General features: G+C 35.3%; 1 protein-coding gene across 4 annotated transcripts in view; it reads right to left on the bottom strand.

Annotated features, from left to right (window-relative positions):
* The window catches only part of DSC1 (desmocollin 1), a 360,764-nt gene that overhangs the window by 8,608 nt on the left and 334,690 nt on the right, over positions 1–17,466 (bottom strand). For all 4 annotated transcript variants that reach the window (XM_030336571.2, XM_030336568.2, XM_030336570.2 and 1 more), the window contains exons 6-13: positions 16,178–16,297; positions 15,016–15,171; positions 9,646–9,790; positions 7,938–8,104; positions 7,317–7,451; positions 5,716–5,901; positions 3,495–3,754; positions 3,269–3,411 (exon numbers count right to left, since the gene is read on the bottom strand). In XM_030336571.2, the coding sequence (XP_030192431.1) occupies positions 3,269–3,411; positions 3,495–3,754; positions 5,716–5,901; positions 7,317–7,451; positions 7,938–8,104; positions 9,646–9,790; positions 15,016–15,171; positions 16,178–16,297 (1,312 nt within the window). The remainder of the gene's footprint in view (positions 1–3,268; positions 3,412–3,494; positions 3,755–5,715; positions 5,902–7,316; positions 7,452–7,937; positions 8,105–9,645; positions 9,791–15,015; positions 15,172–16,177; positions 16,298–17,466) is intronic.

The raw sequence follows: 17,466 nt of genomic DNA, 5'->3' as shown, positions 1-17,466 counted from the left end.
CTCATCTCTAGATGGCCACTGGTAGTGTACTGATACTTTACACATTAAGTCTCCATAAATATTTTTAATGACAACATTGCCCATTATTTGTGTTTAAATGATAATGAAGCTCAAAAAACAAGTTTAAAATTTATCATTTGTGATAGGATAATAAACTACAATAAATGACAAGCTTTCAAAATGGAAATAAACAGAAAAATAATTGATAAGTTTTTTTTGCTTCCAATACCAGTCTAAATTTTGAGTGTATATGTTGAATTTGTCATAAACACCACTACAAATCATATATAAATATCATCCATTTTTAGTTTGAAATAAGACTTAAGTGATATCTTGAATGCTTTAGTGATTTTTGTCTGTTGAATAACTACAAAATTAATTTTTAAAAGTGACTTTTAAATTACTTAACAAAAGGCACCCACTATATACCTATTTAGAAACTATTCTATGTGAACAGATTTTACAATATCTACAAATAAAAGAAAGATCTAGGTCTTCTAGTAAGAAAGCTGCAATAGGATATAAACATTTTGATACTTCCAGAAATTTGTAGCTAAATCTGAACACAAGTAACAGCTTCAAAATCACCAAACTAACAAAGATGTGTTAATTTTCACAATCAATCTAGTTACAGGAACAGAATATACATGAGAAACAATGAAACATCCTTTTATAGAGAAGACACATCATCTGTGATAATTAACATATTATTCCCTGGGAAGGGGGCCTTATGAAGTATTAAGAGAAGACCTGAACACAAACGAGTGGAAACAATCACAGATGTCACTGCCATTCATTTGAAGTTAAGGGACCTGAATCTCAAACAGGTGGGACAGTGCTACACTAGGCAGAGGGTGTATAAAACAGTGTTTTCTAGAGTGACAGCGGGGAAACCAGCCTGCTTAACAAAGAAGACTAACACAAGAAACAAAGCAAATAAATTGGATTCTAGGAAAGCTAGAAGAGTGTCTGGGTCATCATCCTGAAATATTTATGAGCATCAAAAGTAAATGTTCACGTGGAACTATAAGTAATTACTTATATATTTGGTCCTTGGAAATACAGACTAATGGATTAAAGTTCAAATGAACAAAAGCATTGGTGTCACCATATCGTCTTACATTAATACTTGTAATATCCATGTCTTTATTTCTTCTTGAGCACACCCAGGTTATTCATGAGCCTGGGACATAGAATCTTACAGTTTAGATTTGGCATTTCATTTCCTTGTACTTTTAGCAACCAAAGACAAAGTTAATTTCTCATATTTCTGTTCTCCATATTTTCTTTCTCTTCAAATAGTATTTCATTTTCCTATCACCAACCTTCTTCATTTCTTGAAATCTCCCTTTATCCTTTAATCTGGGCAGCTCTTAACTGATTTCTCCCTCTTATGATATCCATACATTTATGGGGAAAGTTGTCATACCAAGAACCTCTTATGAGAATATAATAGTCTCATGTGAGACTGGTATCATGTGAGAATTTGCCCAGTGTTATGAATTCTAGTTTTCATGGTAACATGCCTGGTACTTGGAACTTACTAGACTGTCAACATTTGTGGAATAAATGAGGAGAAATAAATCCTTCTGAATGACATAATAATCATGTTCTTGAATCATTCAGATTTCACTTTTGTTTATACAAGAGTAGCAAATCGCCCATGGTTTTAGAGTGGTGGCAACATCATGTTTCTCAGCTAATGTTTTCACCATTCTTTGGTAGCTTTTTTGTCCTTCCTATCTTGAAAGAACTACATCAAAAGCCTGTGTGAGAGATATCAAGAGGAAGGGAAGATCATATGTACATGGTTATGTAATGATAGCCACATTTACATTTTCTTTTAGATTTTGAAACCTAAGTATTTTGGACACATGGGAATAACATTTAACAATTGCTTGTTTGTATATTTTTATGGTAGATACATTAGCAATAGTAGCACATGTATACAAACATACTGGCAAATATAGGGAGGTTGCTGTGTGCGGATCTCAGCCAGTGGATAACCAATTTTGTGGCTGGACTGACCCTTGTGGTTCTTAGATGATTGCAAGGTGCCATAGCCATCAGGAGGCTTTTGGAGAAAAAAGGTCCTGGAAATTATGTGGCTCAGCTGAGGCCACACAGCAAGGTTGTCGTGGGCAGGAAGAAAAAAAGCAAGCCTGGGGTACTGCTTTTATCGGGGTCAAGAGTTGGGGCTAAGGGTTTCTGGAGCTCACTCTTTACTGGTGAATTTAAAATATTGGAGCAAGAATTTAAAGCACTGGGAAGTGAAAACACAAGCAACCCCAGTGGTCAGTTCCTGAAAGCAAGCAAGATCTCTAAAATGAAGGAGCGTGGGGTATTGGGATGTGGCTTGGGTCTTTGTCTAGTCTGCTTGGCAGACTAGATGGCAGATAGCCATCTTTGAAGTGGATGCCTTAGCAATCAAAGCTTAAGTCAGGCAAGCACTTGCATTACAAAACAAACAAAACTGTCAGGGCACACATTACAATGGTGCACATTCAAAAATGGTTTACTGTAGGAGTGTTCGTTCAAAAGGGTTTTGAGGGGCGCCTGGGTGGCGCAGTCGGTTAAGCGTCCGACTTCAGCCAGGTCACGATCTCGCGGTCCGTGAGTTCGAGCCCCGCGTCCGGCTCTGGGCTGATGGCTCGGAGCCTGGAGCCTGTTTCCGATTCTGTGTCTCCCTCTCTCTCTGCCCCTCCCCCGTTCATGCTCTGTCTCTCTCTGTCCCAAAAAAATAAATAAACGTTGAAAAAAAAAAATTAAAAAAAAAAAAAAGAAAAAAAAAGGGTTTTGAAAACACTACTTTATGATATCTGAAGGACACTTCTTCACAAGAAAAGTTCTAGAATTAAGCAGAAGGACTGTAAGCCACAGCAAAAGACTGAAGAGTCATTGTTTGATCATTTCTTTAGGAAATACGATTAAATGCTTTGTTCCCCATTACGAGACGCTCAGAACAAACTTACCTTGAGCCACTGTTATAGGTGGGTTAAACCCTTTCAGCAAGTTCAAACCATAATAATCTAAATCTGTACTCCTGAAGACTGGAGATCCTGGAGGAGGCCACCATGTCTTTGGCCATTCATTCATCACCTCCTAGCTTTGCGTTACTGACGCACTAGCGCTGATGTTGGGTGGTCTCCAATAAATTGAGCAGTCAGTGCAAACATATTTCACACTAAGTTTGGATCTGGCAATAAACAAAGTTCACCCCAAGATTTCCTTAAAGATACATCCTGTATTTCTAGAAAACTGTACTCACCTGCATCCATTGCAACCACGGAAACATTGTATTGGTCGTGTTTTACAAATTTTGATTCTCTATCTAGCACTTTTATAGTTCTCAAGTCACCAGTGTGTTCATTAATTTCAAACCAGTTATCTTCATCTCCTATCTTCTTATACCTAATTTTTAGAAATCAAATGTAAATGCTCAAACCAAAGATTGAACATAATCTCAAAATATGTTATTTTGAAGAATACATTACCTTAAGCCTTCACTGCTGCGTGTTTCCGGATCCAACGCTTTGTATCCCTGGAGTTCTTTTCCAACTGGGAGGCCATCTGTACTCTGAAGAACTTTTACTGGTGGTTGGCATTCAGGGCCCTCATCACTGTCTTTAATTTTAACAGTGACAGTTGTAGTGCACATAGTAGGAGCTTTTGAGTTTGCTGCTTTAGCGAATTGTGCTTCATTAAGTACACCAATTTGCAAAACAACCTCGCGATGGACTTCATAGTTCAATGGCTGTTCAATAAGCACACTTTAATCAGTCAATTTGGAGCACTGTATATAACAGAAGACTTATAAGTATGATTCCAAGTTTTAGCACAAAAAGGAATATCATTTTTGCATATAAAATGTTACCCAAAGCAGGTGCTAATGTAGTTAAAGACGAATAGTTAACTTCCTATAATGAGAAACAAACACTATCAAATACAAAATTGTTGACGATTCAACCAATTTTTCTTCTCCCTTTTCTTTCAGAATGTCTTGCCTTCACTTTTTTCATTACAGGTTTAAATATTAATAGAAATATAGAATAAGTGTTTAAATAAATCCAAATTTATCAAATGAGGTAACAGTGATAACTAAGAGGTATATAAAAAGTATATAAATAGATATATAAATAGAAATATATAAAGTATATAAATAGGTATATAAAGTATATAAAGTATATAAATAGGTATATAAAGTATATAAATAGGTATATAAATAGAAATATATAAAATAATTAGACTACTAGAACATGAGATTTGGCTATAATGGAGCAGTTGCTTTGAGTGTATGAGTAAAAGTTATGATATTACTGAAGTACATTATATTTATGTTTTTTTTAATGATTATATTTAGGTTTGTATAGCTCCTAATCAAAGTGCTCAGTTCTGAACTGAATAATGGGAAGCATCCTGAAACAAAAGTTAAACAATTAGAGACTAAAATCTATCAGGACAACAAAAAAAAAAAAAAGGAAAGCAAGAGAAAGAAACCTAGACCCCTCAAAAAAACAAAAAGAAACAAACAAAAAACCCAAGAAAGAACAAGACAAGTGAGAGAAAGAAAAAGCAATATAATAATTAAATGGCATTTTCTAAAAATCTTAGGAGGAAAGTACAACTTGTGCATATATACACAAGAGTGCATATATGCACAAGAGTACATAAGAAAATACACTGTCCCTAAGAAATTAATCAGGACAATTATGCAACAGGTTAGTGAGGGCTCTGGAAAGAAGGACTCTGAAAAGAATCAGATTTGTCTACAGCTATAACACCCTGAATATGCCTGATCTCATCTGATCTCACAAGCTAAGCAGGGTCGGGCCTCGTTAGTACTTTGAAGGGAGAAAAAAGAACCAGATTTAGTTCAAGTAATCATTCTGGGTGCCACTAATTGCAACTGAATTTTTAAAATCCCCAAATGCTGGCTACCTCAAATATAGGAGAAAGAATAGGAATAGCTGCTTAATATTTAATAGTCTGTCTTGTACATTATAGAAAAGTAAAAGTATAATATGAGCATGGAGGCACCTGAAAAGTCAAGAGGTCTGACTTCCAGTAGTGATTCTTCTATTTCTGTCTTGTGTTCCATAAAATAAGGGATTTGGACAAGTGGGTATCTAAGGTTTCTTCTAAGACTAATACTTGATTACTAATACAGTATTTCTCTGCCTTGGTTTTCACTACGTATGGAACAATGTGTTTTGTACCCATAACGCCTATCTTCTTCCTCTTTTTTTTTTCTTTATTTTGAAAGAGAGAGAGAGAAAGCACGAGCAGGGGAAGGGCAGAGAGACAGAGACAGAGAGAGAAAATCCTAAGGAGGCTCCTCGCTGTTAGGGCAGAGCCTAACACGGGGCTCAATTTCACGAACCACAAGATTATGACCTGAGCTGAGATCAAGAGCCATATGCTTAACCAACTGAGTCACTCAGGTGCCCTAATGCCTACCTTCTAAGAATGAAGATGAGGGTAAAATCATCATCATCATCATCATCATCATCATCATAACAAAATCATCATAACAAAACATTTATGTAAACCAATAGAAATCATTTCAGCATTGTCTCTATTCACATACATACAGTCAAATGTATATAGAGATATATAGTACATAGGATATAGATATAGATATGTAGATAGCAATGCCCAAGTGTAAGTTAGTGTTTTTTTAAAATATTGCTTGATCGTTTTTTTGTTCTTGTTTACCTTGACAACACACAAGACTGCTTCATTTGTATTGGGGTCTGTGCTAATTTTGAAGTTTCCATTTTCATTTCCCTGTAGGATCTTATATATAGCCTTTGAGTGAGGAGTGTTTGGCAAGTCCTGATCATGTACCGCCATTCGTAAAATCTCAACATCAATTCTGTTTTCTTCTACTTCTGTAAAATACTAAAACAATTGTCCCTTGTTATTACAAATTCATAGCATTAACATGATTTTCTACTCTAAAACTTACATTTAAAGAAAAATTAAACAAAGTGATATGAGAACATGCAATCATATATTGGAAAGAATTTACAAATTTCATGTATAGTGTACTTCTCACTAAACTGACTTTTCAAATCTTACTCATTCTTCAAAGACTAATTCATGTCTTAACTTCTAAACTTCTCTACATCATTCAAGCCCTCAGATTTGTCTCTATTCTGAATCCCCTCAATATTTACAGTCTCTAGCCCCTTTTATATGAACATATTAAACCTTCAATATTTGTAGATAATTATAACCTACATTGATTTCTTATTATTACTGGATGATTTGTTACTAGGCCAATTTTTGTTTTTAATTTACTTCTGATTCACTACCAACATTTTAAGGAAAAAGTTTTTCCTTTTTTGAGAAATTAAATCACATTTTTTCCTCTTCCTCCAAAGAATAAATGTTTACAGAAGCATATTATATTAATTAAAAGACTAAAGAAAGTAGTAAATCAGAATCCTCTAGAGATGTAAGATGAATTCATAGAGGGATGATAGCCTGATACCTTTGGAGTATAACAGATCTTAATTCTAATCCCAGTTTTTTCTCTTACATGGTCTACACGTATGAGATCATGAGCAAGTTGTTTAACTGACTTTTCATTTTCTCAAATAAAATATGGGATATACATACCCTTAAAAGTTGTAGGGATCTATATAAAACAGTCTATGAATGTACCTATCTCTAGGGGTTCTCTCTTCTTTAACTTGTTCTCTGGTATAGATTAATGAAAAAATGAAGATTACTCACTAAAAGTTCAAGAAAGAAAAACCATTTCCTGGAAGTATCATCCTGTATATATTTCTTGTATTGTGTATTTCCTAAGGGAAAGTTTGCTCCTATGTGATGTTGGAAGACTCTGCATATAGATGACGGTGGGGGGGTAGGGGGGAGGTGCACACTGTACTTACTGATCTCCCAGCAGAGCAGAAAACACAAAGCTAGTCTCTTTTTAACATCTTAGGAAGTTAAAGTGAGAAAGATACCAGAGAGAGGGCCACTTCTCCTGTACTCTATAAAAGGAATTTAAATCCAAGGCATCACTAACAGACTTTGGCATCCAAGAAAATGATGAATACATGAACAGCAAGCATCAAGGGTTAAGAGGCCATTAGACAGCCAAGAGAATAGTTTTTTCCCTAGCATTTAGAAATGCCCGGTCCTTCAATTATTGTTACAGAAAATCTTTTTTTGTTTATATGTCATCTGTAAGCAGTAGCTCTTAAAACCAAAAATGTGTAGTCTCACAGAGCTACCAAATTCCAGATGTGTTTTTTTTGAAAAAGTAAGTGAACTTTGGTAAACAAATACAAAGATGTACTCACAGATGTTTCAGTAAAATATGGTGAATTGTCATTTTCATCCTCAAGTGAAATTGTAATTGTTCCTGTATTAAACAAACCAAAAGGTTGCCCCCCCATGTCTCGCACTTCCATTATTAACTGGTATGTATCACATTTCTGAAAAAGAAAAGAAAAGAAAAGAAAAAGGTACATTGATGAACGCTTATATTTCCTATAACTTATAATTCTCATAGCCATTGCTTAGGATCTTATTATTTTACACTTCTTTTATTTTATTTTATTTTATTTTATTTTATTTTATTTTTTTAAAAGGCCACCTTAAATATAAATATAGAACAAGAGACTCGCTAGTCAGTACAATAGAAAACTGATGTACCTAACCTAACATTTCAAAATGTAAAGCTATTTTATCATTCACATCAAATTAGGTCAATGATTTTAAGTGAGAACTTGTCTAATATCTTGTACCTTCCCCGAATCTCTGTAGAGACAAAGAAAGTATCAGAGAAGCCCTAAGGACAGCCTGTATAGAAGCCAGCTGGGGGAGGTGGCTATAGGATGCCTTATTGTAACTTCTCTGGGAGTTCATTATCAGTTTAAATATAGCTTAGTGATTGTAAAATTAATTAATCAGCTCATTACTTCTCTATCCAGTAAAGGTGTAGTTGTGGTGATGACACCTGTATCTGGATGTATGGAGAAATGCTTTGGATGATCTGGGATTTGCTGTAAGATTTTATATTTCAGACGAGTATGTAGAGTGTCAGGTTCATCGTGGTCTATGGCAGTCACTTGTCCCACTGAAGTTCCTGTTTAGATAAATGCAGTATCATCAACAATTTAAAAGAGCAATATAATTGAATTACAAACAAGGTATGGTTGTAGTATATTCTCCCCAAAACCACAAGTAGATTGATTTTACAGGTTAGTGGAGTGGCTAAAGCTCTCCCAAACTCCAAGCTACCCTTACTTGGAAACTTCACTTATGTGGGTACTATGAATAACACGGTTTATATTCCACACATTTGAGAATATCCACCCCACCCTTGGTAGCAGCGGTTCTCAAATTCTTCCCCCGTACCCACCACCCCAGTTCATGGACTATTTTTGGATGGGACCTTCTCTGTATATCTTCTTTTATAGCTGAACTTGATAATGTTAATTAGAGGAATAGCATAGCTTTGAATATGATAAGAAAGATTTTACACTTTGATATTTTAATAAATGTGCTGAATTGTTAATATTCAAGTAATGCAGGTAACTATTAATACACTGTGTAGCAGTCTGAATATCATTTGGACAAGCTTTACGGCCCAGAAATCAGTGTATTAGAAATGTTGCTTTACCAAACTACTCACTGTGAAAGAACAATATTAAACATGCATGCATACATAATGACAATAGAATGGATGAGGCATTTCTTGCAACTTTTTACTTTTTTTGAAAGTTTATTTATTTTGAGAGAGAATGAGACAGCATGCATGTGTGGGAGGGGCAGAGAGAGAGGGAGAGAGAGAATTCTAAGCTAATATACTTAATAGCTAATAGAATTCTAAGCTAATAGAATTAGCGAATAGCACAGAGCCTGATGACAGGGCTCAATCTCATGAACCGTGAGACCATGGCCTGAGCCCAGATCAAGAGTTGGATGCTTAACCAACTGAGCCACACAGGTACCCCTCTTGTAACTTTTTTCTTTTTAAAATAAACCTCATAGTCCTATGCCCATTGATGTGCCTAGGTCACAGTCTTGGCTGCCTAAGAGCAGTAAGCCAGTTTAGCTTTTTTAATTTGTCTGAAAAATTCGCCAACTAAAGCAATATATTTATTTTTATAAGTCAGATAAACATTTCCATGAGATGATCTATTTCTGGGTCCTTGAAAAGTTATTGAAACTTTGTAAAGATTCAAATTATTTATTGCTTTATAAAGGCATCTGTGACACCTATGTACATGGTCAAATCATAAAACATAAACAGCATTTGTCTGTCACACGTTCATATTCATAGCGGATTCAGCTGCCTTCTATATAAGCATCGAAGAAATGAGGGCAAAAAGGTTTGCCTCTGAAGAGTATATGATCTTGTAAGACTACAAAGTTTCATGTAGAATATCCTTGACATTCAAGCATTTTAAGAAAAAATATTTATTTATTTAAGTAATCTCTACACCCCATACGGGGCTCAAACTCACAACCCTGAGATCAAGAGTCGCAGACTCTTCCAACTAAGCCAGCCAGGCACCCGTGACATTCAAGCATTTTTAAATGTTTCGCATACTTGTGTTTCAAGCATGACTGAGGAGCTGAATCAAAGCAAAAATCTAGTGTTTTTCTAAGAAGGGAACTTACCAGTTCGACAATTTTCAGGCACACTAAAGATAGTCACTTTGTTTTCAAAATATGGAGCATTATCGTTATCATCTTCCACTTTGAATAGCAAGGGGAGCGGGTACTCTGGCGCGTAGCCGTCTGCAGTGGTTGCATAGGCATATAGCTGAAAGGTAGACAAACACCATCAGCTCCTTCTCAAATGACAAACGATACACAAAATTAGGCCTAGTGGATGGGGAAAGACATGATGTTTAAAAAGTCCTCCACAAAAGAATATGTAACTAAGAACTTAAGCGATGGAAAACACACCAGCGCAGACAATGACCTTATGGCTTTGATACTCTTGTAGTGTTCACATTCTCCCACCAGGTACCATGCACCCCAGAATGAGGCTACTCTGCTCTCTGAATTAATCACATGCCCTCTGCTTGTTAGAGCACACAAATTTCCCCCACTTATGCTAATGACAAGTACTTTTTTTAAGTTTACAAAAAACAGGATTCCATTTATTTACAGATTTGCAGAGATGTATACATAGATATCAACTATCTTCAGTGATCCAGTTATGAATTCTTTTCTCTACTTATCTGTACTTTCTCATTTTTCTATCATAAATATATATTTGTTATGTATTAACAGTGCCAATAAAATCATATACATATTTCAAACTCAATCTCATAATAATATAACTTGACCCCAAAGATGGAATTTAATGTGTTTTCCTTGTAAACACCATCAATTTATTTCCTTCTACCTCTTCTATGCTTTATGCATAACAATTGTTCAACAAATAGTCATTGAACTAAATAGATTTTCTCACCGACAGTACCAACTAAATGTGCCCAAGGTAAATTCTGTATTAATTCAGTTCTTCGGAACAATCAATTCTTGTGATTGTCCTGCTGTGACCATCTTCCAAAATGAACCAGGATTAAAATTCCAGATATTTAACTCCTCCCTGTCTTTCAATAGCCTGATTAGTTGCCAAGCTCTAGGGATTATGGCATTTCTGTGTCTCTGGCATCCATTATCTCTTTTTAAATCCTTAAAAAATTTTGTTAATCTATTTATTTTGAAAGACAAAGAGAGCCCACACACATAAGCAGGGGAGGGGCAGAGAGAAAGCGAGACAGAATCCCAGGTACTATTTTGGGTACCTGGTTTTATTTTGTTACCAGTGATGAGTTAAGTATCTCCAAAATAAATCAAAACTGAAATCATTATTGTAGAGAGGATGATCCAGATTAGGAATATAGCTAAACTTTAAAGCATAGCCTCGCTCCCGAGGGGAATCCATTTATACTCCAATAATAAAGAAATTATTTATATACTTTCTTATTTAGTCATTAAAGCAACAGTTCCAAAAACTCAATAACAGTAATGGTTTTACAGTTTAGTTCCCATTATTTTATACTGAAAGCAATAATCATATATATTCAAGTATATGAATATTGTTTAAAAGAAGTATAATATAGAATATTATACTTTAAAATCAGTCACATTTTTAGCTGAATTAGAAGAGTATTATTTACATTTCAGGTGTGTTTTTGATATATTGTTTCTCCCTTGAATTCTTCTGTAGCTTGGAGAATCTCATTTCTTTTAGCCCTTTCGCACTGCAATTTGCTGAAATTTTCTTTATCTTTGAGAAGATGCAAATAGTTGCCAACAGAAGTGGGGACTTGAGTTTGACCTTGTAATGAAAGATATCTAATGTTGACTGAGCAGAATTATGGAAAGAGCAGTGCCACCAAAGCTGAGTGGGTACAGAATGTGATTTGCAACATACATATAAAGACAATGGGTAGACCTATGAGTCTAGAAAAGAAACACATGTTGCAAGATAATAAGGCTCTGGTTGGATAGGTAAGGGATTACACTGAAACCCAATTTTCCCCTATGTATTTACAAAAGATACAGATTATCCTCAACACTCAAAGAGAAAAGTGTTTATAACTGCTTTCTTTCATATATAACTTGGAATTATTGAAGAAAATCCTCTTCTTATTTTTTTGAAAAACTTGGAAAAAATGGCCTTATACACATCCCTGAAAGATGAGATGAATTTAATGGTTTAAGACAAACTCCTCAAACTGCAATAATGGTGCGACTCATCCAGAAAAATATTTACAAGCCAAGATTAAACATGATAACAGGTGGCACGTGAGAGAACAGGAGCACAAAAAGGATATGTATTGAATTAGACTCATGGTTACTTGTTCTCAATAATCAATAAAATTGAATTATTTCAAGTAATAATAACTGGTTAACACATAACATTTATATATAGGTTATATAAATGCAAAAAGTTGGGAAATCCCATCAAAATCCTACTTTGAAGGCAAAATCCTATAGCATGTGTATTGTTTGATCTGCCACTAGAATTGTTTTTAAAGAGCTTTACAGTTTATATATTGATATCACCAATATTATGGTGTTTAATGATGGCAACAGCTCTGAGGTAGGTAAGAGAACTATTAGAAGCCCATAAAATACAGAAGGAAACAGATTCTTGAAGGTTGTGACCCTTCCAAGGCTAAAAGAAAAAGTGGCAGATACTGAAGATCTACTAATTTCCAGAGAAATAAGCTTTCCAATATAAAGCAATGAGTGAAATTGATTTGATAGGAAAGCAAAGACATATTATTATTATTATTATTATTATTTAATGTTTGTTTATTTTTGAGAGAGAGGGAGACACAGAGTGTGAGCTGGGGAGGGTCAGAGAGGGAGACATAGAATCCGAAGCAGGGTACAGGCTCTGAGCTGTCAGCACAGAGCCTGACATGGGGCTGGAACTCAAGAACCATGAGATCATGACCTGAGCCAAAGTCGGATGCTCAACTGACTGAGCCACCCAGGTGCCGCAAAGACATATTATTTTAATTTGCACCTTTATGTTGGTAAAGAAGGCTTCCATTCTATATTGCCTCAAGTGATTTCAGAACTTGCATCATGTTTACATCTGTTACACTTTCTTTTATGAATATTACTAATTTGCAAGTGATATTTCTTAATATCAATTCAATCCTATGTTAATTGGAACTAGAGAAATATTGGTAATTCTGAAATAAAAATTAGCCAAAAGCCACTTTAAGCATGAACTCCAAACTATTTTATTCCTTCGTCCTTTAAAAGATGTTAAAAAATAGCAAAGTAACTTTTTTATAAGTAATCTCTGCACCCAATGTGGGGCTCAAACTCATAGCCCTGAGATCAAGAGTCACATGCTCTACCAACTTGAGCCAGCGAGGCATCCCAATGTAACTTATTTTTAAAGTTAAACTATTCTCTCCTCCTTTTTACTGGCAATGATCCAGTGGGAAGCAGCTGAAGACCTCCAAATTCCAAAATCCAAAAGCAGAATGTTATCAGCAGAATAAGAAATGAAATGTATGTTGTAGCATACAGAGTATGCACCTTTTTTTTCCCCTCAAGAGAGACTACTAATGTTAGATCTTTTCTTCTTGTGAAGAAGCTATAAAAGGGGCAGAGAATTTACATGTTTACACCCATGCACACACATACACACATCTGTATCTATATATTTATCAGTTATTTATTTGTTTTCTAGATAGATCAAAATGTTTGCAATAATGCTTAACACACCTTTCCTGTAAGAGTCCATGCAAGCTATTTTTTTAAGATTTTCTTTTTAACTAATCTCTACACCCAATGCGGGGCTCAAACTCACAACCCCTAGGTCAAGAATGGCACGCTCCACTGAATGAGGAGCCAGGCACCCATATGCAAGCTATTTTTTAAAGTAATGATTTGATATTATTATGAATAAATATGTTTATTCAGAGAATTGGGGTGGAGCATAAAATTATAAAGAAAATATGTCATTCTGATCCAGTCATTTAATTTAATTATGAAATCCCTAAAGTGGGCCGTTAGTATTGTTCTAAAAATTTCACCACCTTATACGGTGCTTTGACATCCTTAGGATAGGGTGTCCACCCTCTACCCCACCCCACCCCCAATCATTAACTTCTTTCACGGCTGCCTTTATGTGGCTACCACTTCCTACTTACGTTCCAGATATCTAAGATGTTACTGTCTGGACTGCCCAAGTATGAGATAATTTTCCCTTTTATGTACTCCTTTATCAAAGAGTTCTTTCATTATACTCATAATTCACATATCCTAATGCTTAAACAATTTAATTCATCATCTCCCTGAAACTCACTCTGAATTTCTCCTGTATGTCAGATTAGACATCCGAACATAAGGAAATATGTGAAGTTTGAAAGAGAAAAAAAATATTTAATTCTCAGAAGAGCTAAAATTTTCCTTTGGGTCAAATTAGATAGACTAAGAGGAATTGGTAAACTTATTCTGGATTACCAAAGAAGGAAAATAAATATCAAAGGTTTTCATGGCTGGAGGATAGTCAGAGAGAAGAGAAGAAGCACAATATTATTCAAGAAGTGAAAGCAGTGAATGTCAATCTTAGGATATGTTTAGAATTACACTGGGTAACTTCAAATTTTAATTGCCTGGGCCCCATCCCAGAACAATTAAATCAGAATTTCTGGGAAATGACCTGAGCATCAGTAGTGTTTAGAAAGTTCTCATGTGATTTATAATGTACAGTCGGGTTGAGACTAGTTGAACGATGCTATTATAGGGAAATTCAAACTCAACAGAATTTACTATTGTCCCAAGATTCTATAGATCAAAGCCTTTCATTTAAAATTCTGTCATTACAGGGCGCCTGGGTGGCTCAGTCGGTTAACCCTCCGACTTCAGCTCAGGTCATGATCTCGCAGTCCATGAGTTCAAGCCCCGCGTTGGGCTATGGGCTGATGGCTCAGAGCCTGGAGCCTGCTTCCGATTCTGTGTCTCCCTCTCTCTCTGCCCCTCCCCCGTTCATGCTCTGTCTCTCTCTGTCTCAAAAATAAATAAACGTTAAAAAAAAAATTTAAAAAAATAAATAAAATTCTGTCATTACATTAAAAATTTTTAAGTTTATTTATTTATTTAGAGAAAGAGAGACAGACAGAGAGAGAGAGAGAGAGAGAGAGAAAGCGTGAGCAAGAAGGGGCAGGGCAGAGAGAGGGAGAGAGAGAGAATCTCAAACAGGCTCCACGCTCAAACTCACTGTGAGATCATGACCTGAGCAGATATCAAAAGTCTAACACTTAACATCCTGAGCCACCCAGGTGCCCCATCATTACATTTTCTCCCCTTTCTTCTCTTATGATATCCATTATCTTTCTTTATCAATGGTACTAATAGAAATTTGAAGTTTATGTTATATATTGATAATATTTAAATATTAAGTCAAATAATTGATTCTTCTAACATGCAAATAAGCAGCATTGAAAATATTAATACAGTTATTTGAAAGGTAATTCTGAATAAACAATCCAATAATCTTACCGGAAACTGTTCATATTGCTCACGGTCTATGCTTCGCGTACAAAAGATATCTCCTGTGTCCTTATCTATGTAGAACAAATTGAAGGGCTCTTTGTCCACACCTGGTCCACTTATGGAGTAAAAGATGGTGTAGTTCTGTGCAGCATCAGATTGGACCTGTAACAATAAGTGACAATTTAGGAAAAGAACAAATATGCGATGATAAACATCTTCAACCTAATATGTGGTGATGTTTCCATTTTTAGCACTTCCTCTCTTTCCTATTCACCTACTCTTTCTTTCCCTTACTTATTTTCTCATCATCTCCCATATTTTTCTAAATTCTTATTCATCTTCTGCAACGTGCAAAGCCACAAACTCAATCATCTATTGGATCCCAAATTCTTTTGAGTGATCTGCATATTTATGGGAAATCTTGGAGCTATACCTTTACAATTCCTATTCACTTAATTATTATTAGTATATAAAGTATAGGAACAATTTCAGTGTGTTGAGTTATTTGGAATGGAAACATTTCTGATTAAAAAAAATAGAAATAATGCAACTTTCCTCCCACAATTAATTCATAATTTCAAACCTGACCTACTTTTACACTCCAGCTATCTGACAGTGATGCCACCTTTTTGGTAAACAAAAATACTGGTCTTTTCTGTGTGGATAACTTTATTTATTTATTTATTTATTTATTTATTTATTTATTTAAAGACTTTATTTTTAAGTAATCTCTACACACAACGTGGGGCTTGAACTCACAACCCCAAGATCAAGAGTCGCATATCCTACCCACTGAGCCAGCTAGGCACCCTGGATAAGTATTAATGAAAGGGACAGTTGAATTATGCAAAATCTGCTAGGCATGTCCTCTGTCCAAGAATGCTAAATTCTGGTAGACTATTCAGGAGAATCTGGATATAGACCCAAGAGCATCAACAACTCAGTATCTGAAACTTGTCGCTGAATGTTAAATATGATTTCTGGAGGAAAGTGACAAAACACACTGATTCTTTTCTAGTTCTGGTGAATAGATGATCCTTATTAGTACAAGCAGCTTAAAGTCTTGATTCAATTCAAATGGATTGAATTTTAAAATAAACAAGCAAAATTTTAAAAATAAACAAGCAAAAAGCCTCCACTCTACAAAGTCAAATGAGGTAAAATGTACCTGCTGAACATGTTGCGGAAATGGACCTAAGGAGTTCTCCATCAGTGAACAGGGAATAGGGGCCCATCGCCTCTTGCTGCGCTTGAGAACTGGGTCTTTTGTGTGTCTCTTCTTGGGAACCTGCGTGCGATGAGACATGAAGAAATACAATACTGCCTGTCATCAGGAACTGTGATTTTCACATGTACATTAACATGAGGAAAATAAGTAAGAGTTGTACATAACAAGATCACAGGTAATACCCTCACCATTTCTGTTTTGTATTACTAAGATTCATACACACACGTAGGAACCAGTTTCACCTGATTTAATGAGTTAATCAACCAGAACTTTGTAAGGCATGGATGAAAGATGCCATCTTGAGGAGTATATACCCCCTAAAAATCGGTAATCTGTTAACAAAAGCTAAAAATTAGTTTTATTCAGTTAGGAGTGGTACAACCGACATTTTTTAAAATACTAACTATGGTGCGAAGCATTTGTATAACTATACAGAGACAGAGGTCAGCATTTGTTCAAGTATATTTTATTTTATGTAATGTGAAAACTCTAATAAGAAATAATGTTTTACAAGCCTTTTCCTAAATTTGTAATATATGTAATGCATATTAATATGTAAGCATATTCTAAATTTGGTGAAGAATTCTTATAATCCAAAGGAATTTAACTAGAGGGGGTCTCCCATAAATCAAATCACTTATTAATAAATTATTTCATAAAACCGATTCATTGGGCAGAATTTGGTTAAAGTGAGACCTATGTGAATTTCAGTAACCTCTCCCTTCCCACTCCTTGATCACTATTACTCACTTCGGGAAAATGAGCCTAGAGCCAGAACATTCAAACCAATCTTGTGGACTGGCTATACTTCATTCTCTAAGGAAATGGACCGGTGGAATTGTCTATTAAATTGGGAGTAAGCTTTAGAGAATCTCTTTAAAGAGACTGAAACCCATAGTCACTTGGGAGAAAGCCACTCAGGGTAGAGTGCCACACCTCCAACCTGAATCCATTTCCACTGAGTTTTAGACCCACCCCTGCCTGTTCTTCAGGTTAGTTGTGCTTTTAGCCACACCTCAAACCACTATCTGAAACCTATGATATTCTGAGTTTGCTCCCCGGCCCCAGAGCTGTTCATTCTTACACCATTTTGCAAATAGCTCTCCCACGCCTTAAAACTGTCTAGTCTTTACATAAGTTAATTAGAAGTAGAATAAACAAACAAGCGAGCATTCAGGAACAATGATTTTAACGTGGAAGGAAATCTATGAAATGAAGACTTCTCATAA

The sequence above is a fragment of the Lynx canadensis genome, chromosome D3 (genome assembly GCF_007474595.2).
Source record: "Lynx canadensis isolate LIC74 chromosome D3, mLynCan4.pri.v2, whole genome shotgun sequence".
NCBI lineage: Eukaryota > Metazoa > Chordata > Mammalia > Carnivora > Felidae > Lynx > Lynx canadensis.
Note: the sequence above shows the minus strand (reverse complement) of the source record. Positions and strands in the feature narration are given on the sequence as shown.